The sequence below is a fragment of the Thunnus thynnus genome, chromosome 7 (genome assembly GCF_963924715.1).
Source record: "Thunnus thynnus chromosome 7, fThuThy2.1, whole genome shotgun sequence".
Taxonomy (NCBI): Eukaryota; Metazoa; Chordata; class Actinopteri; order Scombriformes; family Scombridae; genus Thunnus; species Thunnus thynnus.
Window position 1 is genome coordinate 14956379 of NC_089523.1, and position 25076 is coordinate 14981454.

General features: G+C 38.0%; 2 protein-coding genes and 1 long non-coding RNA gene across 5 annotated transcripts; 1 reads left to right on the forward strand and 2 right to left on the reverse strand.

Moving 5' to 3' along the window:
- Positions 1 to 281: 281 nt before the first annotated feature.
- Positions 282 to 5148, reverse strand: LOC137185969 (uncharacterized). Its single transcript, XM_067594541.1, has 7 exons — positions 5082 to 5148; positions 3046 to 3082; positions 2253 to 2549; positions 1917 to 2037; positions 1610 to 1740; positions 732 to 1100; positions 282 to 536 (listed from the first exon to the last, which is right to left on the reverse strand). Exons 2-7 carry the CDS (start codon positions 3077 to 3079, stop codon positions 526 to 528), a joined length of 963 nt encoding a protein of 320 aa, XP_067450642.1. The 5' UTR covers positions 3080 to 3082; positions 5082 to 5148; the 3' UTR covers positions 282 to 525.
- A 3912-nt stretch (positions 5149 to 9060) lies between these two features.
- LOC137185972 (uncharacterized) lies at positions 9061 to 21349 on the forward strand. 3 transcript variants are annotated; one of them, XR_010928943.1, is made up of 7 exons: positions 9061 to 9626; positions 10079 to 10194; positions 14360 to 14486; positions 14794 to 14841; positions 17740 to 17838; positions 19888 to 19991; positions 21264 to 21349. It is a non-coding gene; the product is annotated as an uncharacterized lncRNA (long non-coding RNA). The 3 variants fall into 3 exon arrangements; XR_010928941.1 differs by having other exon boundaries at positions 9063 to 9626; positions 14360 to 14841; XR_010928942.1 differs by having other exon boundaries at positions 9064 to 9571; positions 14360 to 14841.
- On the reverse strand, positions 17804 to 24347 carry LOC137185971 (lithostathine-like). Its single transcript, XM_067594543.1, has 6 exons — positions 24251 to 24347; positions 22096 to 22132; positions 21130 to 21426; positions 20775 to 20898; positions 19590 to 19958; positions 17804 to 19393 (listed from the first exon to the last, which is right to left on the reverse strand). Exons 4-6 carry the CDS (start codon positions 20806 to 20808, stop codon positions 19383 to 19385), a joined length of 414 nt encoding a protein of 137 aa, XP_067450644.1. The 5' UTR covers positions 20809 to 20898; positions 21130 to 21426; positions 22096 to 22132; positions 24251 to 24347; the 3' UTR covers positions 17804 to 19382.
- Between the last annotated feature and the right edge of the window lie 729 nt (positions 24348 to 25076).

Sequence of the window (25076 nt, forward strand, 5' to 3'; positions counted from 1 at the left end):
AAGGAAAGTGTTGAGAGATTAACTAACATTTTATTAGTTTTGATCTTTTCATGGGATTTGTTGATGGAAAATAAAGCCAGCCTTGTCCTTGTTTGCTGAGTGACACTCTCAAGTTATCTTCTATGAAATATCTGAACAATTTCAGGTAAATACCCACCATCGTTAAGGTGGAAAAGGGTGATCATCCTGGGCCCTGGATTTTTAATAGTGTAGATATGTTGTTCATGTTTTTGTTAGTAAATATGTATAAACCAATATAAGAGAAGGAAAAGGTGAAATAATTGATCAAATCGATATAGTTTTTATTGGATGAATGATAATAAACAAATGCTTACGTTACATTACTCACAGTACCTACATATTACAGAGAAAAAAGTTATTAGAAAGGGTATGCTGAGTATAAAAACAGTATGCAAAAATCTTAGGTCTATTCAAATATAATCAATATCAAAGGGAGAAGATGGAGAAGAGGAGGAAGAATTTGAATATGACTCTTGTAGTTAGCAGTCCTCCAGTATACAGTCTTTATGTTGTAACTGCCAAGATAAAAGAGACAGAACATACAGTTAAAAGTACATTTCTGCTGTCACTTAGAAACCATGTAAACTGTCAAGTGATATACTTTGGTCCCAGTAGTCACATCATCATGTCAAGGCCTTTAATTCAAACCTGGACATTAAAAAAATAACAATCTCATGCCAGATTTGGACTTGAACAAAACAACAGCTTACCTTGGCAGATGAAAGGCAATTCATCAAAGCAGTGGGCATCCTGCCACTTGTAGGTGATTGACTCATTGACCCAGATGATCTTCCCACAGTGGTTGTTAACAGGGTCGATGGGGAAGCTGCTATTCCACTCATTATATTCAACTTCTGTACCTGAGGTCCACATCCAGGGGACATTGCAGCCAAAGATGGATCTCTCCAGGCCGATCCACACCCCTCTCTGCAGGATTATGTTTCCACAGGTCTCTTCCAGGAGCAACTTAACATCCTCCTGCACTGTCTCATTGGTGATGTGAACCAGGGAGGAATTCTGTCCATGGCAGTGCTTCAGGGCATCAATCCAGGTTTTAGCGCTCTCGTAGAATCGGAGACCTGCACCATGTCAACACAAAACACAAAAGCAAGGTGAAATTTAAAGAAAGTGCATGTTACACACACACACACACACACACACACACACACACACACACACACACACACACACACACACACACACACACACACACTGCACATCCTCACATCCTCTGTCCTTTTCTGTAAAGGCCAGTCAACTCACCATGATATTCAGGAGTGTTTTATAGATCTTACACCAGGAGTATGTTTTGGGAATGCACAAATTTGGGAATACATTTGACTGAGGTGGATTAACATAATTTCTACTTTTGATAGAAATAATCTGGGTTATATTGTATTTTTTGTTGTATTTGTTGTTTTTTTTCATTAGATTGAAGAATAGAATTACTCTGAAGGTCATGGAATATTTGGTTTTCAATTTACTTATGGTTTTGAAGATAAAATATTATTATAAGGTGAATACATCTTGAAAACTACTATTATAACAACTATAGGACAGTTATATTGTGTAAAACAAAAGTACTTGCCTGTACTGTTGCCATCAGTAGACTTACAGGTGATAGAGTGTTGAGTAGTGTTTATTTCTGTATTGTTTCTTTTAAATTGTATGTTCACTGTCCTATTATGTATTGATGGCACAGAGAAATGTATTGTGCCTCTGTGGAAGAAAAATATACAGCTGATGAAAAAGCTTTTAAAATGTATGACACAAACATGCTGGCCCCTACAACTCATCACTGGCAGCAAATTTGAAAATCAACACTGCAGCATTACATTTTATAATTGTTATATTTTTTCTTGCTAACGAGGAGGATACACACAAGACTTATTTACCCATGAAGGTTGATACACTCGTCCTTGGCATTGAAATGTTTGCAACAGTGTTTTGCAGATTCTCCCTGTTCTGGTCCACCTAGGCAAACTTCATAACGACTGTGACATGGCTTTACACACCCTGATAAATAGAAGCATTGAGTATTAAAAACAAAACACAGAAATGGTTAAAGTGGAACTGCAGATGCATATTGAAACCTGGACATACTTGCTGAATCCTTTTCTCTTGGCAAATGTGCAAGATTTAACTTCAATTCAAGAAATCTTGAAAAGCAATCTTGCTAAAAACAGACAAGTGAAGAAAACAGAATTTGTCAAAAGATTTGCAGTGCTTACCTTTTACTTCCTTTAGATTTATATCAAAAGTGTTGGATTCATAGAGGAGGTTTTTCTCAAAACCTGTTTTGTTCCAGTTGTTTGGCTCATGCTGTCCCTGGGGCAGGACCATGACTTTCACGCTTTTTTTCAAGGGCTCGCAACATTTAAATTGGAAAATCCACTTGCCAGCTCTGCAATGGAGTGTAGCAATCCATTTATCAGGGCGCCCCCCGCACTCCTTGCTGAGAGTGGAATTGACTCCTCCTAGTGGCCATTGATTTCCTGTTCCTGAAACCAAGGGCAGCTGGATTGTTGCTGTAATGCAGATCACATCAGCAGTTTAGTTAGTAGTTCTTTATTGGTTTCTGTATTTCTTTACTTATTCACTAATAAAATTAATATGTTGAGGAAAATATGTAGATAGATAAATAAATACAGATGTAAAGTAATGTAATACAGTATGCTTTATTTATTCCCCATTCCTGTGAATTTGTATCCTTTTTTTTGTATCTTTTTTTCATTCATTATTCACATTTATGTTTTAATCTTTTTAATTATGAATTGATTAAATGACATACTAAGTTAGCCAGGTCCACCTATGACCTTTTTATAAAAAATCTGCTGTAATATAAAATGTAATTAAACATAAAGGAAGAGAGATTGACAATAAAAAAAGAAACTTCTCTAAGTCCGCCCCCCAGGGCTTGGTGGCTAGATACCACTATATGTAGGTGAAGAATTGTTAGTTTTTTTATTTCTATTTGGGTGAACTGTCCCTTAATAGATTCTAATAAGGCAGTTATGAACATACCCAGCAGCAGTGGTAGATAGATCAAATGTGCCATGGCCTGTAAACGTATAGAAAAAAAGTTTAAAGTGTGAGGAAAGAACACACCTGAGATGCAGATCACTGAGCTCATATCAAAGGGAATTTCATAAATAGATGTGTCAGGTGCCTCTAACATGGTTGTTAAATTTACATAACCAAACGGCGTGACTGTGTCCAGCTGTGAGAACAGTTAAGTGATCCTCAGTCAGCTTTCAGATTTTGAAATTTCTTTGCAGACAGCACATCACAGTGGTGATAATGAACCACTGATCAGATCACATGACAAACTGTGACTTGATGGTGCACCCATTAGCTGACAAAGGTCCACAAATCTCTTTTGGTAAAATAGATTCCCCTCCGCAGAGGATGACCAAATATCCAATGTGGATTTTGGAAACTACTGCACTAATAATTTAGTTCTCTTAAGACTTCAACTGGTGAGTGGTGGGCTACTAGGCACACAGAACACAGTGTGCTCCTCTTATTGTCTAAACACATGAAAGGAAAACAGTACTAAAAAAAGAATTCTAATTTGCATAAGTCTTTGCATTTGCTTTGAGTTGCAAAAGAACAGACAATGGGCTTTATTTTCGTGGAGGTGCAACGACCAGTGCAAGCAGCGCTCTGACACGCTTTGTGTGTCTGTGTGGTATTTTTGGTCACCAGCGCAGAGCGCATGGTGCACAAGTGGGAGGTTCATTCAAATGAAGCAGCACAAAGACAGATGTTGTATTTTGGGTGAAGTTTGGTCCTGTTTCTAGCGCAACGTCAATCCGCTGATGCTTTAGTGATTTTATCAACAGAATCAAACTAAATACTTGCTGCTGACGTGTTGCAACAACGTATCGATGCTTAAAATATAAATTATGTATTTCAATTAAACACCCTTCAACCAAAATCGGCACAGATAATAACATTTAATGTGGTTGAAGCAGAAAAAGCCAGTTAATCAGTTTGCATTGATCTATAAATGAATGTAGGTGATTCTTACAGTATTTGCTGTCGACAGCTGTTTATACTGTATGAGAAGCCTCTCATTCAGTTCATTAAATCTCTGCAGCATCTAAGGGCAGCAGGACAGATATGTTGATAAATCCGCAGCCTCTGAGAAGTGTCGCGCCAGAGCGCAGTGCTTTTACGCACGGCCGTTCACTGTAAAGTACCTGTTGTCACCAGGCTGATACAGTATAATCACACACACCTCTACAAACATCAGTCTGGTCGGTTATAATTCGATATTCTGCTTTTTTATGAAGGAGACGTCGGGTTAGCAGCTCATCAGCCTCTTCTCTAACTTTCTTTTTGGCAAAAATAGCGTCTCATATTTTATCCTTGAAACACATCGCGGTGCAAACGCTGTTGTATAACATTAATTACTTAACTAAGTGACCAATACAATCGTATAAACGGCTTCACCAAATCAATTTCTTTATTTTCTATTTCTGTCGATATTATAGTAACTAACTGATGAAAAAAACCTACTCCAGCTGTCTTTGGTTACAGATTTGTGGTGATGTGTGTTCATGTTGTGACGCTCTGAACCATCCAGACATTTAATGAAGAAAAGCTTTCCGTTTGTTGAGTTGTCGTTATCACGTTTAACTGTGATTAATTTGATACAACTGTGTCAGAGCTTTGAGAGCAGTGATGTGACTGGCTAAGAGCTGATCTTTATTCACCTTCACTCATACATGAACCACAATAGCAGCTGCATAACAGTCCGTGCGCCTGCGGTTAAAATAGGTCCCAATATGTTAAAGTAAGTAAAATTGGAGTATTAAAGTGTCATGAAATAGATTTTTGTAGAATTTTAATATGACAGACAAACACCTAATGTTTATTACAAAGTGTAACATCACAAGGAAATAAGTTTTTTTTAATCATCCACAGTTTTCTCCAATTTAAATATCTATTTTACTGAATTCATACATTTGAATGAAATAATTCAACAGGATTAACCAAACTGAATACAGTGTCTTTTATTATATTAAAGCTGTTTTAATGTATAATAAACTTACCCAATCAATGAGGACTCATAACTGGCTCTCCTGATTGTGATGGCAGGGTGGGCAGGGAAATATAAACAGCTTTTACAGTACATCACTTTATAAAGCTGTGTACCTCTTCCGCTTTAAGAAACACACCCACACATGGATACTCATTTGTTTAAAAGGTGTGTCTTGCAGCTGAAAAGTCAGCCTGTCTAGTTAGGTGACTAAGGTAATTAAATACCAAAGACACAGTATTTTTCCTGCAGTCCAACTGTCTTTTAATAAATCACTAAGGTGTATGCATATGGGCTCCCCGAGCTCTGCAGCAAGAGGAGCCCCTTGAACAGCTCACACAAACACTTTATACTTCCAGCCTCCATCCAACACAACCGTCAACACAAGCACCTTGTGTGCAGTCACACTTCACTGTCTGCAGACACCTGTTTCCTGCAAGATAATCAATAATGATACCAAATGGAGTCATGCCGGTCTTGTACAGTTTCTGGTTCTTCAACAATCACTTCTTAGGGTCGGGGTCACACCGCGTATCATGCACTTTAGCACCTTTCCTATTTCTTCTTTCCTAACAGACGAGACATTCATTTCACCTGCACAAACAAAGTGCGAGACATCTTGGCAAGACATTTTGCTTAAAACAGAACAATATGATTATAACATATAAAGGTCAATAGACAGGCTCAATAGTGCATCATGTTCTTTAAGGACAAAACTGATTGGTTGAATATACTTCTATACCAGATTAATGATCATCAAAATATTATACAATAATAGTAATTTCTCCAACAGTACACTGTAATTAATTTACTGTTATTCACCTGTGGGGCGAGCAACAGTAAATTAAAAAAAATCCCTGCAGACACATTGCATGTGTAATTTGGATACGGTATGTATTTTCTTAAAAAAATGGAATTTTGGACATGGGGCTGTGAGGCTAGGAAGCGGGACAGCTCAGAGTACTGCTGGAATGACTACCGTGATCTGCGCTATCATCTTCTGACGCTGTGGTGTAATTTTATGAGTCTCATGAGTTGCTAAACGGAAAAGAACCTAATGGCGCAGAATGATTATGACAAGTATCATAAGTAATAAGTAGTAGTATGTTGAATTGTCATTATAATGAATATATAACCTCACAGACCACATATAATCAATGAAAGGGCACAAAAAAATGTTAAAAGAATCTCACTTAATGCACTGGATAAACTGGAGGGTATGTTTGTGTTAAACTTCATTTTAAATGTGTGTTAAACTTCACTTTGAAATGTGTTTGTATCAAACTCAGTGTTTCAAAAAAAAAAGGAAAAAAAAGAGTGACTGTGGGAAAGGAGCGAGAAAAAGGGGGGTGTGAGGAGGCAAGTATGGCAGTGGAGAGAGAGCCAGGGGAAGCTCTGACAATAATGGTTATATGATCCTTAGCAGTTACAAAAAATAGCTGGATGGAAATGGTCATGCCAGGTATGACCAGCTCGGGCCAAAACCTATTTCAGAGATTTTGGGCCAACAACAGGTGACGTAAAAAAAATAATATTGTGGTTGGCCATGTATGAAGAGGATGGACACAAGGCATGACCTATGCTGACCCAAGGGTATATAAGACAACACCCTCAGTTGCGAAACTCAGAGCAACGGGGTGGTCTATTATGAACACTGTATTACTCTCCTTTTTTGCCTGGCATTTAAGTACATTTTTGCTGCTCAGAAACTCTGACTCCTGATTTTTGAACAACAAAGAGAAGTTTGGCCTTGACTTTTTTCAACAGAGACCCAGCGGAACTGATACCACAACGCCACACTAATGCATGCCTCATCATCTTCGTCAATGACAAATATGACCTTCTCTTCAAAATCAAGGATGATGAGTACAATCGTCGGGCAGCAAAACATCGACACATCCCAAATGTTTTCCCCAATCCTGAAAACAAGTTCCCAGGAGCTGCTGAGTTCAATGAACTCAATGGTTGAAAACACAAGTTAGTCGGGTGCAGGGTGACGTCAAGGGAGAAACGTCAACCAACGTGGACACTGGCATGGCAAGCGGGGACTATGTCTTCCAGCATCCAGAGGCAGATACAATGCTGCTCTCTGCTTATGCTAAGCTGAGGATCAGGAACTACACTAGAACAGTTGTACTAGACTGTGAGGACAGGGATGTGTTTGTCCAAGCGGCTTAGGTCTCGCAACAACTCCAAGGTGATCTGCTGATTAAATGCAAGCATGCGTTCATCAACTGCTGTGCCATGCTCTCAAAAGAGGTTGCAGACATCATCATACCTCACCTCAGGGATCTATGGGCATGAGAAGAAGAGGGTGTTGCAGAAGGCGATGACTGATCCTGAGGCAAGAGAGGTCCTGGGATGAGTGGGGGAGAATCTGGAGTTAGAAGACGGAGTCAGAGCTGATATGAAAGCATTTGTCCTCTCCATCGTCTATGCTGAGAGTGTAGATGTTACCTGCGGGCAGGCCAGAGCTTCCAAGTGGCACAAACTGAGGAAGAATTGTACAATGCGTCTGCCACCTGATGATTACTGGTTGGATCTTCATGTAGTAAGGACAAACTATATTGCATCTTGCCAGCTCCATTACAATCTGCTCGAGCATCCCTCTCCCATTGGTCATGGCAGGGAACTCGTGAATGGGAAGTGCTGACCAGTGCATCACATCCTTCCCAATTTACCCCAGCAGTTCACACTTCATGACTGTTCAGATGAGAGTAGTAGCAATAATGAGAGGAGGGACTGTGGAGAATCAACAGATTCAGATGAAGAGTAGTGGTCCATGTCCTAATCATTGTAAAGTTGCAAATACAAAAAAATCTATTTGACACTTTAATACTCCAACTTTACTTACTTTAACATAGTGGGACCTATTTTAACTGCAGGTGCATGGACTGTTTGGACATCTTCATGCACAGCTGCTAGTTTGGTTCATCTATGAGTGAAGGTGAATAAAGCTCAGTTCTCAGCCATCTGCGATGGTGACCAAAATACTGCGCAGACACACAAAGCATGTTGGAGCGCTGCTTGCACTGGACGTTGCGCCTCCATTGTATACTGAATTTGCAACTCAAAGCAAATGCAAAGACTTATGCAAAATAGAGTTATTTTATTACTGTTGAATGAGAGGGGAATCTATTTTACCAAAAGAGATTTGTGGGTCTTTGTCAGCTAATGGGTGCACCTACAAGTCACAGTTTGTCATGTGACCTGATCAGTGGTTCATTATCACCTTTGTGATGTGCTGTCTGCAAAGAAATTTCAAAAAATTTTTTAAAGTCCAGAGTAACCCAAGTAACCGGGTTCTTGAGCTGACTGAGGATCACTTAACTGTTCTAACATCTGGACTTTGAGTACACCATAATTTAAGTATTTGACTGCCAAAGCTATAGAACAAAGAAAACAGAGTCATGCAGTTTAGTTATGTAAATTTAACAACCATTCTAGAAGCACTTGAAACATCTATTTATGAAATTCCCTTTGATATGAGCTCAGTGATCTACAGGGATGGAGCAGCGATTTTAAAAGTGTGGGGGTTCTAGAGGTGGGACATGAGCACGGCAACCCCCTGCCCTAGAGCCCTGTTCCAGTCTCAACATACCAAATCAAAATGAATGCCATGCATTTAAACTTTTTTTTTTCTACTACTGAGTGTAACAACCCAGCAGAATTTATTTAGGGTCTGGTAGCAGTTTACTACTTATATCCAGTTATTTGTATGAATTGATGTACTGGAGCATAGCTATCCTTATTATACTTAAAGTCATCACAGAATATCTTTATTTTACTTCCTAACATACCTTATAAACATGAAATTAAAGGAAACTTACACTTCAATTAAAATTAAATGGATAGTTATTGTGATGAAGGACTCGTTTGTTTGTGTATAATAGTAGTTTAGTCAATCAGTTGGGTAATAGGATTGTTGTAGTGGGTAGCAGGGATCGGCAAATCAGCGCCCTTGTTAGTAGCAATGCAAACACTGCCGGTTGCTATGTTTTGTTTTGGTCATAGTTGCCATGGAGAACGGACAAGAGAGAGACTGCAGTCGATTATGTATAGTAAATAGTGGCCACTTACGAGCTATCCTCGCATGTGTGCGTTCAGAACAAGCGGCAATCTCTGGGGCTGTAAAATAAAGCCAATGCGGAAGTGCCAAAAACTGCAGTTCCTTGAATGGCCACTTGAGGCAGGCTCCAAAAGCAAGTCATTCCCCGTAGACCCTCTTTGTTAAAAAGCCCAACTTTACAGCAGAAATAAACATGGTACAAAGAACAGGTTTGGTCTCTATAGCTAATTTCCCCATTCATGACAACTGTACGAAGGACATGGCTGCTTTGAGTGACAGATCCGCCAGCCGCTAGATGGCTTGTTTCAGCCATTCGGCCCGCCTCTTTGCCCATTTTTGATTGGCTTGGAGCTAGGCTGTGTCACGCACTGCCATGATGGCAACGGCCGGAGCGCTCGCCTTGAGCTTCAAAACCACTCTTTAGAAACCAACGGGTAACGTCACAGTAACTACATCCATATTTTTATACAGTCTGTGTTTCAGAAACATGTAAGTGGATCGTGTAACGTAACCTTCTGTGCCTTTGAGTTTATATTGGCAATGTGAATATGTTTGGTTCAGATCAAAGCTATTAGCATAAAGTCCGCTAGCCACATGCTAACACTTGCTATAGTAATTGTAATCAGTGGCTGTTACTGCCATGGTGGGAATGTAATTGCTCACATATTCTGATATTCGTACTCTAGCTGTACCACTGTGCATGTTAGGATTAACAGTGATGTCATGATTATTATTGAAGTACCTTATGACGGCGGCGGTCTCATGCTAAAGTGTACGTGGCTTTGTAATACAAGTGACTTGCTAATCAGCAGTTTACCTCAAGGTTAAGTAGAGTTATGAGAGGTGCTGTTAGGATTTATTAGCATTAGCACTACTTAATGATTCCTGTCAGCAGTGTTGCTGCCTGTGAGCTAATGTTGTTCGTTTATTCTTGTTTGTAGAACCACACACACCTGTATATACCTACCTGTTGGTATTAATAAACCATTGAAGAGAGCATCCCAGCATCCCTTTGCCGATGCACCACAGTGGTCACCTACCCCCTAACTAGCTACAGGTACAGTTTGAGCTATCATCCTCCATTACAGTTAACAAATCAGTATCTTCAAATAATTGGCTTAAGAACATTAACAATTACAGGTTCAACCTGAAAATGTATTATGTTGCCCTTAAAACATAAAGAGTAATTTCTGAGTCCATGGACTAGTACAACCTAAACTGTCTACAATTTTTTTTAAAAAAGTGTCTCTTTTAGTAGGAATCCAAATGGGACCTTTAATTGTTTTTAATTGGGAAATTACATACCCAAAGTTGTCCAGTTTTCTGTGAAAGTGCGGTTGTCACAACACCAGTAACACCCATGGCTGCGACGTGCCTGGTGATCTGCATCTCAGATTTTTTTTTTCCTCACATTTTAAACTTTTTTTTCTATATGTTTACAGGTCATGGCACATTTGATCTATCTACCACTGCTGCTGAGTATTTTGCGAACTGCCTTATTAGAATCCGTTAAGGGACAGTTCACCCAAATAAAAAACAAAACAAAACAATTTCTTCACCTGCATCTAGTGGTATCTAGCCATGCAGATATAGTTAGGATTTACTTAATCGTGTTTCAAGATATCTGACATTTCAATCACCATCCCAATGAAACAGAAGTGAATGGAATTTAGTTTGTGGTGCTCACTGAAAAATTACATTTAAAAAATGTGTTGTCTCATCCACAGGTCTGTGGATTATCTGAAGTAACAGGAACACTGCAATTTAGGTGGCAGGCACTTTAATGGAGGGATTTTTGTTAATCTCTCATTAATCTCTCTTCCTTTATGTTTAATTACATTTTTATTACTCGGCTTTGTTGAATACTCAATTACGGCATTCTATGGTCTGTTATTTCTGAATAGCAGGCTGCTGCCATGAATAGCAGACCGTTGCTAAGGATGCAATTCTGTTCATAGTCTCTGGAGGACCATGTCAAATCATATCAGAAAGAAGTCCAGTTAAATTACCAACTACAGCTCATTCGCAACACGTTGTGGTAACAAAAATGTTAGCGACAATGTCTGTGACTGGGCACAGATGTGACAGCAGCCTGAACAGCTACTGGGCTCCAACCATTACAGAAAGAGAAAAGTTTAGCAAGATCCTGTCCTCCAATCCAGGCAACAGCAGCAGATCTGGTGAGCGCCTCTCTTAGTTGCGTATCACTACACACTGACTTAAGTGATAAAAGGTAGTGATAGGCTAATATTAATATTGTTACCAGTTGAAACATTAGTAGCAATTGTGTTTCCAGGTGTGTCAACTGCAAAGCCCTGCCAGGAAGGAAACAGATGAGTGACAGAAACGTCATGATCTTAAGAAGGCTACAGAGCTTTCATAGATATTTACGTTGCTATGCACGCAGTTCCAACAGTAGAATCTAACAGACAATTTTTTAGCGGAAGCAATAAAATAATTTTTAAATCAATATTTTGTCAGATTATTGATTTCTTTAGTAAATAGCCCTGTTATAAGCAGGACAATATACAGCAAGTGGGTCATTATTGCAAAAAGAACCCCAACAGAGTGATGCGGGACCACGACGCGAAGTGGAGCGCTCGCTGTAGACATTATCCCTTACTTATATCACTGCAGATTTTTTATAAAAAGGTCATAGGTGGCCCTGGTTCACTTAATATTGGTTATAAATCTGAGTTCGAATAGAGACCAGAAGTTATGTAGGGTAAATGTCAGAGACCTCAGAACAAACAATACCTGACCACAAAGAATAGCAGGCAAAGCAATAATCTTTATTAAATTAAGATCAATTAGAAAAGGGTCCCTGGAGTTTGACTAGATGGGAGAGTTATCAAACTTTAGGGGGGGGGGGGGTTCAGGACTAGACACACTATAAGAAATATACACACCACCATCCAGGGATGCAAAACACACATCAGGGATAAGACCACATCACTACAGACTTGAGAACCCGCCACACTACACACAGTGGAGTTACACTTTTAAGTTATAAGAAAGAGGGTGAGACCAATACAAAGTCTCCCCACGCCCGGGACCTAACTCAACCCCACCCAGCTTGTGACACCATCCAACTCGGGGCACCACAGCTCCATCGAAAAACAACAAAAACAACAAAAAATACAATATAACCCAGATTATTGCTATCAAAAGCAATAATGATGCTAATCCACCTCATACATACTTAAATATTGTTTAAATGTATTCCCAAATGTGTGCATTCCCAAAGTATACTCCTTGTGTAAGATCTATAAAACACTCCTGGATATCATGGTGAGTTGACTGGCATTTGTAGAAAAGGACAGAGAATGTGAGGATGTGCAGTGTGTGTCTCTCTGTGTGTGTGTTTGTGTGTGTGTGTAAATGTGTATTCTGTAAATATAAACACCTTCCACAAATACAAAAAAAGATTTGTAAACTCACAAAAATATTTTGCAAATATAAAACGGATCTGCAAATACAAACTAATTCCTCAAATAAAAAATAATATCTGTGAATACATTAAATTAATTTAAAAATAAATGAAAAGCATTTGTGAATATCTTCCTAACATTTACAACTTTCCAACAGGAATCTTTATTTGTGAATCGACAAAACATTTGTGGATCTCAGTTCTACGCTTGTGGATTTGCTTTTTACACGCATTTTACACGAGTATTGAGACAAACATTCCGCCGGTCCAAATGAAAATCCACTTGTATCACTCCGTCATTTTCGGATAGCACGTGATCACCTGCTGACGACGTCATTTCCACATTTCCAAGTAAGAGCATGCAGTCTTTCTATGCTTTCTATGAGCTGTTTTTTTTTTCGGCGATAAGTAACGTGCCTTTATTGTTAATGTCATACGGTGAGTATTAGTGTGTGTTTATTTGTTTTATGTATATTATGTAGCTCACACTTTCGTATACATTCTGTTTGAGTATGAAGGGCTCGAGGATGCTTGTGGGCTCTCTAAAGCAGCTTGGTTGCTTCTTCAGTTAGCAGCTAGCAGCCACCTCATCCTTTATATTTGTCATTTATTCTTTCAGGTGGGTAAAAGTCACAAAGCACTTCACATCTTATTAGTAGTCTACTCTAACTAATGTAGTTCTAATGTCTGTGCTGAACCGCACCGTGTTTAGTTAGATAGGTGTTTTGTTTGTTTTATTCTCTCCACAACCGTGCACCTGATAGACTTGGAACTGTGCACACCGCTACTTCTTACTAGATCAACAGCCAATGGTTTCCATGGCAATTACATGAAAACCTTTGTTTCCAAAGAGGTAAATGAATGAAAACAAATAAATGTTACAAAATCCATTTTAAAAAGTAATCAAGTACAAAAGACACATACACAGACAAATGTGCACAGAAAGTATGAAAGCTGAAAGAAAATTATCATTCGTCCATATCATAAACTTACAATACACAGAAAAACTAATCTGCCCATGATAGCGATACATTGACAAAACAGCTATAAACAAATCACAATGTAAGCTCTCCTCTTTGTGGTCTTGATTTGATCTTTGTGATCTTGTTTCCCTCGAAACTAAACAAAAAAAAAAAAGAAAAAAATTAAATAATAATAATGATAATAATAATGATAATAATAATAATAATACCATATATGGTTTCACCTACATTTATGTTGAGAAGTCTACAATTGTCTACAATTCAGTATGAAGTTTTTTAGGAATCAACAGTCAGATTTTTGTTTCATGAAAGTATTATCATATCTTGTGCTACTTGCTGTTCATTTTAAGGTTCATTACAGTTTTTCCACTCCCATGTGTTTAGTTGAGGAGAAACACCCTGCTTAGGGCAGAACTGAGTAGAGTTGAATTTGAAAAAATGCAGACGTCCACAGGTGTTGTCAACCTGCTTATTGAGACAGCAATTTATAAATTTCATGCAGTTGAAGGACTAAACAAAATCTGGCCTAGCATTGTTGTGTGACATGGTGAGTGCATAGCATGTCTGTCTTACAAACATGAGGGTGCAGGTCCAATTCCACCCATTGCTGATTTTAATCTTAATCTAGATTTTTCAATAGCGTTCAGCTTCCAGTAATGCAAAAATAAATCAGCTTTCAGCAATCACACGCAATTTCTTCAGAAATTGCATTTTCCAGTTATTAAATCAGATTCCTCCACGATCCCTAAACACCAATTGCGACTCAGCTGTCAAACTTTAAAATCTGTTTCCCTCTCTGTCACTGTCAGCTGTCATTCCAGAGCAATCATCGAGACTCAGTGGGTCATGCTGCTGCATGCGTGCATCTGTCGTCATGCAAGTCGTTGTATCAGTACGCCACAAGCTATGATCTGAATACGGCCTACTCATATCAAGGTTGCTCCTCTGCCTCTTATCTCATTTCCCTGCTTTTTGGCTATCCTTTGCATCGTCATTGGCCTTTTCCCATCATAGGGGACGTTGGCCCTTCTCCCTGCTTCATGTAATATCCTTTTCATTCTTCTCACACCTTGAGTCTGCATATTTTGGAGCATCCTAACACTATGTCTTTGCAATGGTCTTTGACTAGCTGGTTATCATGGTACTACAATCAATGTATCAGCACATCTGCTTCTGTTATTAGGGCTACTGGGTGCGTCCCCCCAGACTGACACTGTTTTATGTCAACTTTTTCACCATCCAGATGAATCACAGGCTGCAGTTCTACTATGGAAAGGGGGACACTTACCTGGTAATGTGCAACAGTCTGTGGCCTTTTGTCTCTTATTGTCTAAAAGTCTAAGAAATGTATTCATTTTTTGTCACCATTTTTTCACTTGCTAGTTTTACTATATAGTTATACAATATAATATCATCATTCATTAATTCATATGTAATTTATATTTCATTTGGAGTTCCTAGTGACTAAATATTCTATTGCTATTCACTTATGATTTCATAAACACAAAATTGAATCGCATGTATCAACCTTTCATTACACATTATTCATCATTTCTTAAATTTGTACCAGGATAAAATCCAAATCTAGTGCTCTATTTGTTTCTAGCAGATAATTATTAATCACCAGATTCAATTTTAATTTTGGGGATGCATTTCATTGCAAAAAGAATACAAACTGTTGCATCAAAGCCTAGTTTTGAGTCAACTCCAGTCAGTCAATTGTCAAAAAAGACAATGCAAAAAGCAAGAGAAAAAGAAAGAAAAGAAAAATAATCAAAACAGAAATTTAAACACTTTAAATGTGCAAGAGGACATACCCAGTCACACAAAATTCTATTTAGATAAAGGATATTTTTAAAAATTGTTTTAAATGTTATTAAAGAAGATGACGACTTCACAGTTGTATTTAGTGAATTCCAGAGATGAGGACCTCTAAATTTGATAAAAAAATAATGATTGGAAGTGCGACAATAAGGTAAATGAAAGTCCTTTGATCGCCTCATTGAAGAAGACTGAATGTCTGACAATAAAAGGAAAAAATTATGAAATGTATCTGGAAAGTTTTGCCTGTGATATATGAATTTGAACATAAACACACATGTTAGAAGAGTATTTACAGAATAAACTGACAAAATTTTAAATTTCCTAAACAAAGGTGCAGATGGCTCTTGGCTAGTGGAGTTTGAAATCATTCTCAAAAACCTTTTTTTGGATTAAAAGTAACTGATTGAGGTGTGAAGGATATGTAGCAGCCCAAACAATATTACAATAATTGATATATGGATACATTAGACTATAATACAGGGATAAATAAGAGGAAGGACGAATCAGAGAACAAGCTTTCCTCAATATTCCAATCATTTTCATTGACCTTTTGCAAACATGTTCAATATGTTTTTTCCAAGTTAGTCTTTCATCCAAAATAACTTTAACTTTAACCGTTTCTGTATCATTAATGAATATTTTAGCGTCATTTTAAAATATTTTTTGTTTTTATTGCAAAATATCATAAAAGTAGATTTTGTTCATCCGAAACCATTTAGAAATGAAGGACATTCCATTGTTTGCATGCTGGATTAGTGCTTTGAAATCATCATGACTAACTATGAGATTAGTATCATCAGCAAATACAATAGGAAAAAAAATCTTTGCAAACCACAGGCAAGACATTAATGTAAATCAAGAATAGAAGTGGACCAAGGATAGAACCTCGGGGTAATCCACAAAGTAATTTTAATCTATTTGAGATGCAATCATTTATGGATACAAATTGTTCTCTATTGTTTAAATAATATAATAATAATATTGTGATTAACTGTGTCAAATGCTTTGGATAAGTCTAAAAAGGTGCCGAGTGAATGCCGAGCTGAGTGAATACAGAGTGGTAACAAACTTCCACCTACACCTCCTTCATCCATGTTGTTAGATCTCAACCACACTCTTTGGAAATGAAAAGTATTTGTTGTATACGGCCAATGATGTAAACACAGAGATAAAAAAAAAAACTGAAGGGTGGATTCCAGCGACAAGCTGATATCTTCTCTTTGCTGCACAGAAGAATATGATAAGAATGGTGTTCTTCAGACTTGGCAAGTCTGAAGAACAAGTGATTCTACAAGTCTATGAAATCTACTGGATGAACACCATTCTTCAAAAAGATATTCCCTCATTTGGTGTTTTGATGATGGTGGTGGAGAGCGCCAGGGGCGTCGCAGCCGTGGGTGTTACGGGTGTTGTGACACCCGCACTTTCACAGAAACATAATTCCAGCCCCCCCACTTTTTCTGTGGTAGTGAACCAAAACTGAGTTTCCCATACATGAAAAACCTATTGGTCAAGTTAGATTAATTGAAAAGCCATCCAGCCAAGCACAGCCATTGACCAACCCACCAGGCCAGGGAAGAGTAAACAGTTAAAGTAAAGTTACATTTGTGCATTCAGCAACGGTGCTTCTGTTACTGGCTGCTGGCTGTGATAACAGATCAGAGGTATGAAACAGCTATTTAACTAGTTAGTAATGTAGAATTTTCTTTTGTAACTTTGTCTTATTATGTGATGTGTCAGCTCAGCTAACATCATTGAACATAAATGAAATAGGCTATCATAAATGTAAGTCAGGTGGCAAATTTGTTTTTAGTCACTTCTATTGTCTGTTTTTTAAATAAATAAATATTTTTTTTATAGTCATAGTCAAAGGTGAACATTCATATTTAAGATGTGTAACATCTGTCTGTCTTATGGCAATGTGTTGCCTGCCGTATGGTAAAGTCTTAACGACCAAATTAATGTTTATTAGCATGCTAATCGCTAATTGTGAGTTAAGCTAATCGCTAATTAGCCACCATGCTAGGCGGACATTAGCAAGAATATTTACCTCTGTGTCCAGAATGTAAACTCACATAGTTCATACTATTTTAAGCTAAATGTCAAAGGAATATGTTGCTTTACATGTCATAGTTTTACTCCTTATGTCAGGGAGTAATGTGTGTTTTGCATTTAATATAAGTTAGAATGAGCTATAGTTTGTATTGTGTATTAAAGCTAGACCACAGTAATATTACTATTTATTATTGAGCTTAAAAAGGGTTCAGATGGTTGTAGGTGTGGCAGTTAGCCTGTGAGAGCAAGTTGCTCACTCTCTGCACTCACTAGCCTCAAATCACCTGCTTATGTGATATTCTCCTGTTAGCTTTTAGGTGGACTTCAGATGAAGAGGGACTGCTTGTTCCCTGTGGCTGTTGGAGAGGAACTGACGCCTGCTGATACAAAACCTCCTGGACAACTTTTGGTATTTAATTTCCCAATTATTGACAATTAAAGGTCCCCTTTGGATTCCTACTAAAAGAGACACTTTTAAAAAAAAAATGAAGACAGTTTAGGTTGTACTAGTCCATGGACTCAGAAATGACACTTTACTGTTACTGATTCGTTACCAGGGTTCAATTTGTTATGCATCTATAACTATCCTATTTATTTTAATGGAAGTGTAAGTTTCCTACAATTTCATGTCTATAAAGTATGTAAGGAAGTAAAACAAAGATACTCTGTGATGACTTTAAGTATAATAAGGATATGCTCCAGTACAGCAATTCATACAAATAACTGGATGTAAGTAGTAAACTGCTGTGAGACCCTAAATAAATTCTGCTACACTCTATTCTTGTTACACCCATATGGTCTCAGTAATTATTTTATGGTAAGCTGAAGTAGTGGTTACAACTTCAGTAGTAGAAAAAATTGTTTAAATGCATGGCATTCATTTTGATTTGGCATGTTGAGACTGGAACAGGGCTTGAAGGCAGGGGGTTGCCGTGCTCATGTCCCACGTCTAGAACCCCCACACTTTTAAAATCGCTGCTCCACCCATGGAGAGCGCTGTCTAACACGTCAGTCCTAAATCTCCCATCAGTGTTTAATTGGGTTGAGTTCTAGTGACTGCGAAGGCCATAACATATGATTCGCATCATTTTCATACTCATCAAACAATTCAGTGACCCCTTGTGCCCTGTGAGTTGGGGCGTTGTCATCCTGGAAGAGACCACTCCGGTCAGGATAGAAATGTTTCATCATAGGATAAAGGTGATCACTCAGAACACCTTTGTATTGATTTGCAGTGACTCTTCCCTCTAAGGGGACAAGTGGACCCAAACCATGCCAGCAAAATGCCCCCCACAGCATAACAGAGCCACCAGGTCCCCTCACTGTAGGGATTAAGCATTCAGACCTGTACCAGTTTTTCCTTTAATTTGTCAACCACCTGTATATGTGACATTATCTTGAAAGATTTAACTCTTAAGGTAAAGGAAAGTGTTGAAAGATTAACTAACATCTTTTTTTTTTTTTTTTTTACCTTTTCATGGGATTTGTTGATGGAAAATATTGCCAGCCTTGTCCTTGTGTGTGTGTGTTTGCTGAGTGACACTCTCAAGTTATCTTCTATGAAATATTTCAGGTAAATACCCACCATCGTTAAGGTGGAAAAGGGTGATCATCCTGGGCCCTGGATTTTTAACAGTGTGGATATGTTGTTCATGTTTTTGTTAGTAAACATGTATAAACCAATATAAGAGGAGGAAAAGGTGAATTAATTGATCAAATCAATATAGTTTTTATTGGATGAATGATAATAAACAAATGCTTACGTTACATTACTCACAGTACCTACATATTACAGAGAAAAAAGTTATTAGAAAGGGTATACTGAGTATAAAAACAGTATGCAAAAATCTTAGGTCTATTCAAATATAATCAATGTCAAAGGGAGAAGATGGAGAAGAGGAGGAAGAATTTGAATATGACTCTTGTAGTTAGCAGTCCTCCAGTATACAGTCTTTATCTTGTATCTGCCAAGATAAAAGAGACAGAACATACAGTTAAAAGTACATTTCTGCTGTCACTTAGAAACCATGTAAACTGTCAAGTGATATACTTTGGTCCCAGTAGTCACATCATCATGTCAAGGCCTTTAATTCAAACCTGGACATTAAAAAGACAAACAATCTCATGCCAGATTTGGACTTGAACAAAACAACAGCTTACCTTGGCAGATGAAAGGCAATTCATCAAAGCAGTGGGCATCCTGCCACTTGTAGGTGATTGACTCATTGACCCAGATGATCTTCCCACAGTGGTTGTTAACAGGGTCGATGGGGAAGCTGCTATTCCACTCACTATATTCAACTTCTGTACCTGAGGTCCACATCCAGGGGACATTGCAGCCAAAGATGGATCTCTCCAGGCCGATCCACACCCCTTTCTGCAGGATTATGTTTCCACAGATCTCTTCCAGGAGCAACTTAACATCCTTCTTCACTGTCTCGTTGGTTATCTGAACCAGGGAGGAATTCTGTCCATGGCAGTGCTTCAGGGCATCAATCCAGGTTGTAGCGCTCTCGTAGAATCGGAGACCTGCACCATGTCAACACAAAACACAAAAGCAAGGTGAAATTTAAAGATACACACACACACACACACACACACACACACACACACACACACACACACACACACACACACACACACACACACACACACACACACACACACACTGCACATCCTCACATCCTCTGTCCTTTTCTATAAAGGCCAGTCAACTCACCATGATATTCAGGAGTGTTTTATAGATCTTACACCAGGAGTATGCTTTGGGAATGCACAAATTTGGGAATACATTTGACTGAGGTGGATTAACATAATTTCTACTTTTGATAGAAATAATCTGGGTTATATTGTATTTTTTGTTGTATTTGTTGTTTTTTTTCATCAGATTGAAGAATAGAATTACTCTGAAGGTCATGGAATATTTGGTTTTCAATTTACTTATGGTTTTGAAGATAAAATATTATTATAAGGTGAATACATCTTGAAAACTACTATTATAACAACTATAGGACAGTTATATTGTGTAAAACAAAAGTACTTGCCTGTGCTGTTGCCATTAGTAGACTTACAGGTGATAGAGTGTTGAGTAGTGTTTATTTCTGTATTGTTTCTTTTAAATTGTATGTTCACTGTCCTATTATGTATTGATGGCACAGAGAAATGTATTGTGCCTCTGTGGAAGAAAAATATACAGCTGATGAAAAAGCTTTTAAAATGTATGACACAAACATGCTGGCCCCTACAACTCATCACTGGCAGCAAATTTGAAAATCAACACTGCAGCATTACATTTTATAATTATTATATTTTTTCCAAAAGAGGACACACACAAGATCTATTTACCCATCATGAAGGTTGATACACTTGTCGTCGGCATTTAAATGTTTGCAACAGTGTTTTGCAGATTCTCCCTGTTCTGGTCCACCTAGGCAAACTTCATAACGACTGTGACATGGCTTTACACACCCTGATAAATGGAAGCATTGAGTATTAAAAACAAAACACAGAAATGGTTAAAGTGGAACTGCAGATGCATATTGAAACCTGGACATACTTGCTGAATCCTTTTCTCTTGGCAAATGTGCAACAGACATTTACTGTAAGATTTAACTTCAATTCAAGAAATCTTGAAAAGCAATCTTGCTAAAAACAGACAAGTGAAGAAAACAGAATTTGTCAAAAAATTTGCAGTGCTTACCTTTTACTTCCTTTAGATTTATATCAAAACTGTTGGATTCATAGAGGAGGTTTTGGTCAAAACCTATTTTGTTCCAGTTGTTTGGCTCATGGCATCCCTGGGGCAGGACCATGACTTTCACTTTTCCATCCAAGGGCTCGCAACATTTAAGTTGGAAAATCCACCTGCCAGCTCTGCAATGGAGTGTAGCAATCCATTGATCAGGGCACCCCTCGCACTCCATGCTGAGAGTGGAATTGACTCCTCCTAGTGGCCATTGATTTGCTGTTCCTGAAACCAAGGGCAGCTGGATTGTTGCTGTAATGCAGATCACATCAGCAGTTTAGTTAGTAGTTCTTTATTGGTTTCTGTATTTCTTTACTTATTCACTAATAAAATTAATATGTTGAGGAAAATATGTAGATAGATAAATAAATACAGATATAAAGTAATGTAATACAGTATGCTTTATTTATTCCCCATTCCTGTGAATTTGTATCCTTTTTTTTGTATTTTTTTTTCATTCATTATTCACATTTATGTTTTAATCTTTTTAATTATGAATTGATTAAATGACATACTAAGTTAGCCAGGTCCACCTATGACCTTTTTATAAAAAATCTGCAGTGATATAAAATTTAATTAAACATAAAGAATCTTTTAAAAAACTAGCAACCCCCCCCATTAAAGTGCCTGCAACCTAAATTGCAGTGTTCCTTTAACCTCAGATAATCCACAGACCTGTGGATTAGACGACACTTTTTTGAAATGTAATTTTTCAGTGAGCACCACAAACTAAATTCCATTCACTTCTGTTTCATTGGGATGGTGATTGAAATGTCAGATATCTCAAAACACAATTAAGTAAAACCTAAATATATTTGCATGGCTTGATACCACTAGAGGTGGGTAAAGAAACTGTTTTTTAAATTTTTATTTGGGTGAACTGTCCCTTAACGGATTCTAATAAGGCAGTTATGAACATACCCAGCAGCAGTGGTAGATAGATCAAATGTGCCATGACCTGTAAACATACAGAAAAAAAAGTTTAAAGTGTGAGATGCAGATCACTGAGCTCATATCAAAGGGAATTTCATAAATAGATGTGTCAGGTGCCTCTAACATGGTTGTTAAATTTACATAACCAAACGGCGTGACTATGTTTCCTCTGTTCTGTAACTTTGGCAGTCAAATACTCAAATTATGGGGGGCTCAAAGTCCAGCTGTGAGAACAGTTAAATGATCCTCAGTCAGCTCAAGAACCCGGTTACTTGGGTTACTCTGGACTTTAAAAGATTTTGAAATTTCTTTGCAGACAGCACATCACAGTGGTGATAATGAACCACTGATCAGATCACATGACTAACTGTGACTTGATGGTGCACCCATTAGCTGACAAAGGTCCACAAATCTCTTTTGGTAAAATAGATTCCCCTCTGCAGAGGATGACCAAATATCCAATGTGGATTTTGGAAACAGCTAAACTACTGCACTAATAATTTAGTTCTCTTAAGACTTCAACTGGTGAGTGGTGGGCTACTGGTCACATAGAACACAGTGTGCTCCTCTTATTGTCTAAACACATGAAAGGAAGTAACAGTAATAAAATAACTCTAATTTGCATAAGTCTTTGCATTTGCTTTGAGTTGCAAAAGAACAGATAATGGGCTTTATTTTCGTGGAGGTGCAACGACCAGTGCAAGCAGCGCTCCGACACGCTTTGTGTGTCTGTGTGGTATTTTTGGTCACCAGCGCAGAGCGCATGGTGCACAAGTGGGAGGTTCATTCAAATGAAGCAGCACAGAGACAGATGTTGTATTTTGGGTGAAGTTTGGTCCAAGATGTTGCCATGAAAACAGACGTCTCATAGCAATGTCTGTTTTTGGCGCAACGTCAATCTGCTGATGCTTTGGTGATTTTATCAACAGATTCAAACTAAATACTTGCTGCTGAAGTGTTGCAACAACGTATTGATGCTTAAAATATAAATTATGTATTTCAATTAAACACCCTTCAACCAAAATCGGCACAGATAATAACGTTTAATGTGGTTGAAGCAGAAAAAGCCAGTTAATCAGTTTGCATTGATCTAAAAATGAATGTAGGTGATTCTTACAGTATTTGCTGTCGACAGCTGTTTATACTGTATGAGAAGCCTCTCATTCAGTTCATTAAATCTCTGCAGCATCTAAGGGCAGCAGGACAGATATGTTGATAAATCCGCAGCTCTGAGAAGTGTCGCGCCAGTGCGCAGTGCTTTTACGCACGGCCGTTCACTGTAAAGTACCTGTTGTCACCAGGCTGATACAGTATAATCACACACACCTCTACAGACATCAGTCTGGTCGGTTATAATTCGGTATTCTGCTTTTTTATGAAGGAGACGTCGGGTTAGCAGCTCATCAGCCTCTTCTCTAACTTTCTTTTTGGCAAAAATAGCGTCTCATATTTTATCCTTGAAACACATCGCGGTGCAAACGCTGTTGTGCAACATTAATTACTTAACTAAGTGACCAATACAATCGTATAAACGGCTTCACTAAATCAATTTCTTTATTTTCTATTTCTGTCGATATTATAGTAACTAACTGATGAAAAAAACCTACTCCAGCTGTCTTTGGTTACAGATTTGTGGTGATGTGTGTTCATGTTGTGACGCTCTGAACCATCCAGACATTTAATGAAGAAAAGCTTTCCGTTTGTTGAGTTGTCGTTATCACGTTTAACTGTGATTAATTTGATACAACTGTGTCAGAGCTTTGAGAGCAGTGATGTGACTGGCTAAGAGCTGATCTTTATTCACCTTCACTCAAACATGAACCACAATAGCAGCTGCATAACAGTCCGTGCGCCTGCGGTGAAAATAGGTCCCAATATGTTAAAGTAAGTAAAATTGGAGTATTAAAGTGTCATGAAATAGATTTTTGTAGAATTTTAATATGACAGACAAACACCTAATGTTTATTACAAAGTGTAACATCACAAGGAAATAAGTTTTTTTTAATCATCCACAGTTTTCTCCAATTTAAATATCTATTTTACTGAATTCATACATTTGAATGAAATAATTCAACAGGATTAACCAAACTGAATACAGCGTCTTTTATTATATTAAAGCTGTTTTAATGTATAATAAACTTACCCAATCAATGAGGACTCATAACTGGCTCTCCTGATTGTGATGGCAGGGTGGGCAGGGAAATATAAACAGCTTTTACAGTACATCACTTTATAAAGCTGTGTACCTCTTCCGCTTTAAGAAACACACCCACACATGGATACTCATTTGTTTAAAAGGTGTGTTTTGCAGCTGAAAAGTCAGCCTGTCTAGTTAGGTGACTAAAGTGTTGAAATGCCAGAGACACAGTATTTTTCCATCAAACTGTCTTTTAATAAATCACTAAGGTGTATGCATACGGTCTGCCTGAGCTCTGCAGCAAGAGGAGCCCCTTGAACAGCTCACACAAACACTTTATACTTCCAGCCTCCATCCAACACAACCGTCAACACAAGCACCTTGTGTGCAGTCACACTTCACTGTCTGCAGACACCTGTTTCCTGCAAGATAATCAATAATGATACCAAATGGAGTCATGCCGGTCTTGTACAGTTTCTAGTTCTTCAACAATCACTTCTTAGGGTCGGGGTCACACCGCGTATCATGCACTTTAGCACCTTTCCTATTTCTTCTTTCCTAACAGACGAGACATTCATTTCACCTGCACAAACAAAGTGCGAGACATCTTGGCAAGACATTTTGCTTAAAACAGAACAATATGATTATAACATATAAAGGTCAATAGACAGGCTCAATAGTGCATCGTGTTCTTTAAGGACAAAACTGATTGGTTGAATAAACTTCTATACCAGATTAATGATCATCAAAATATTATACAATAATAGTAATTTCTCCAACAGTACACTGTAATTAATTTACTGTTATTCACCTGTGGGGCGAGCAACAGTAA

Excerpts from the sequence above, each read along its gene's own strand:
- LOC137185969 (XM_067594541.1), bottom strand. The coding sequence starts at position 3,079 with ATGGCACATTTGATCTATCTACCACTGCTGCTGG. Across the intron at positions 1,741-1,916 it reads GAGTGTATCAACCTTCATGG|AGGCACAATACATTTCTCTG; the intron begins GTAAATAAGTCT and ends TTTCTTCCACAG. Across the intron at positions 1,101-1,609 it reads TACTGATGGCAACAGTACAG|GTCTCCGATTCTACGAGAGC; the intron begins GCAAGTACTTTT and ends GACATGGTGCAG.
- LOC137185971 (XM_067594543.1), bottom strand. The coding sequence starts at position 20,808 with ATGCCGACGACAAGTGTATCAACCTTCATGATGG. Across the intron at positions 19,959-20,774 it reads TGTATCAACCTTCATGATGG|GTCTCCGATTCTACGAGAGC; the intron begins GTAAATAGATCT and ends GACATGGTGCAG.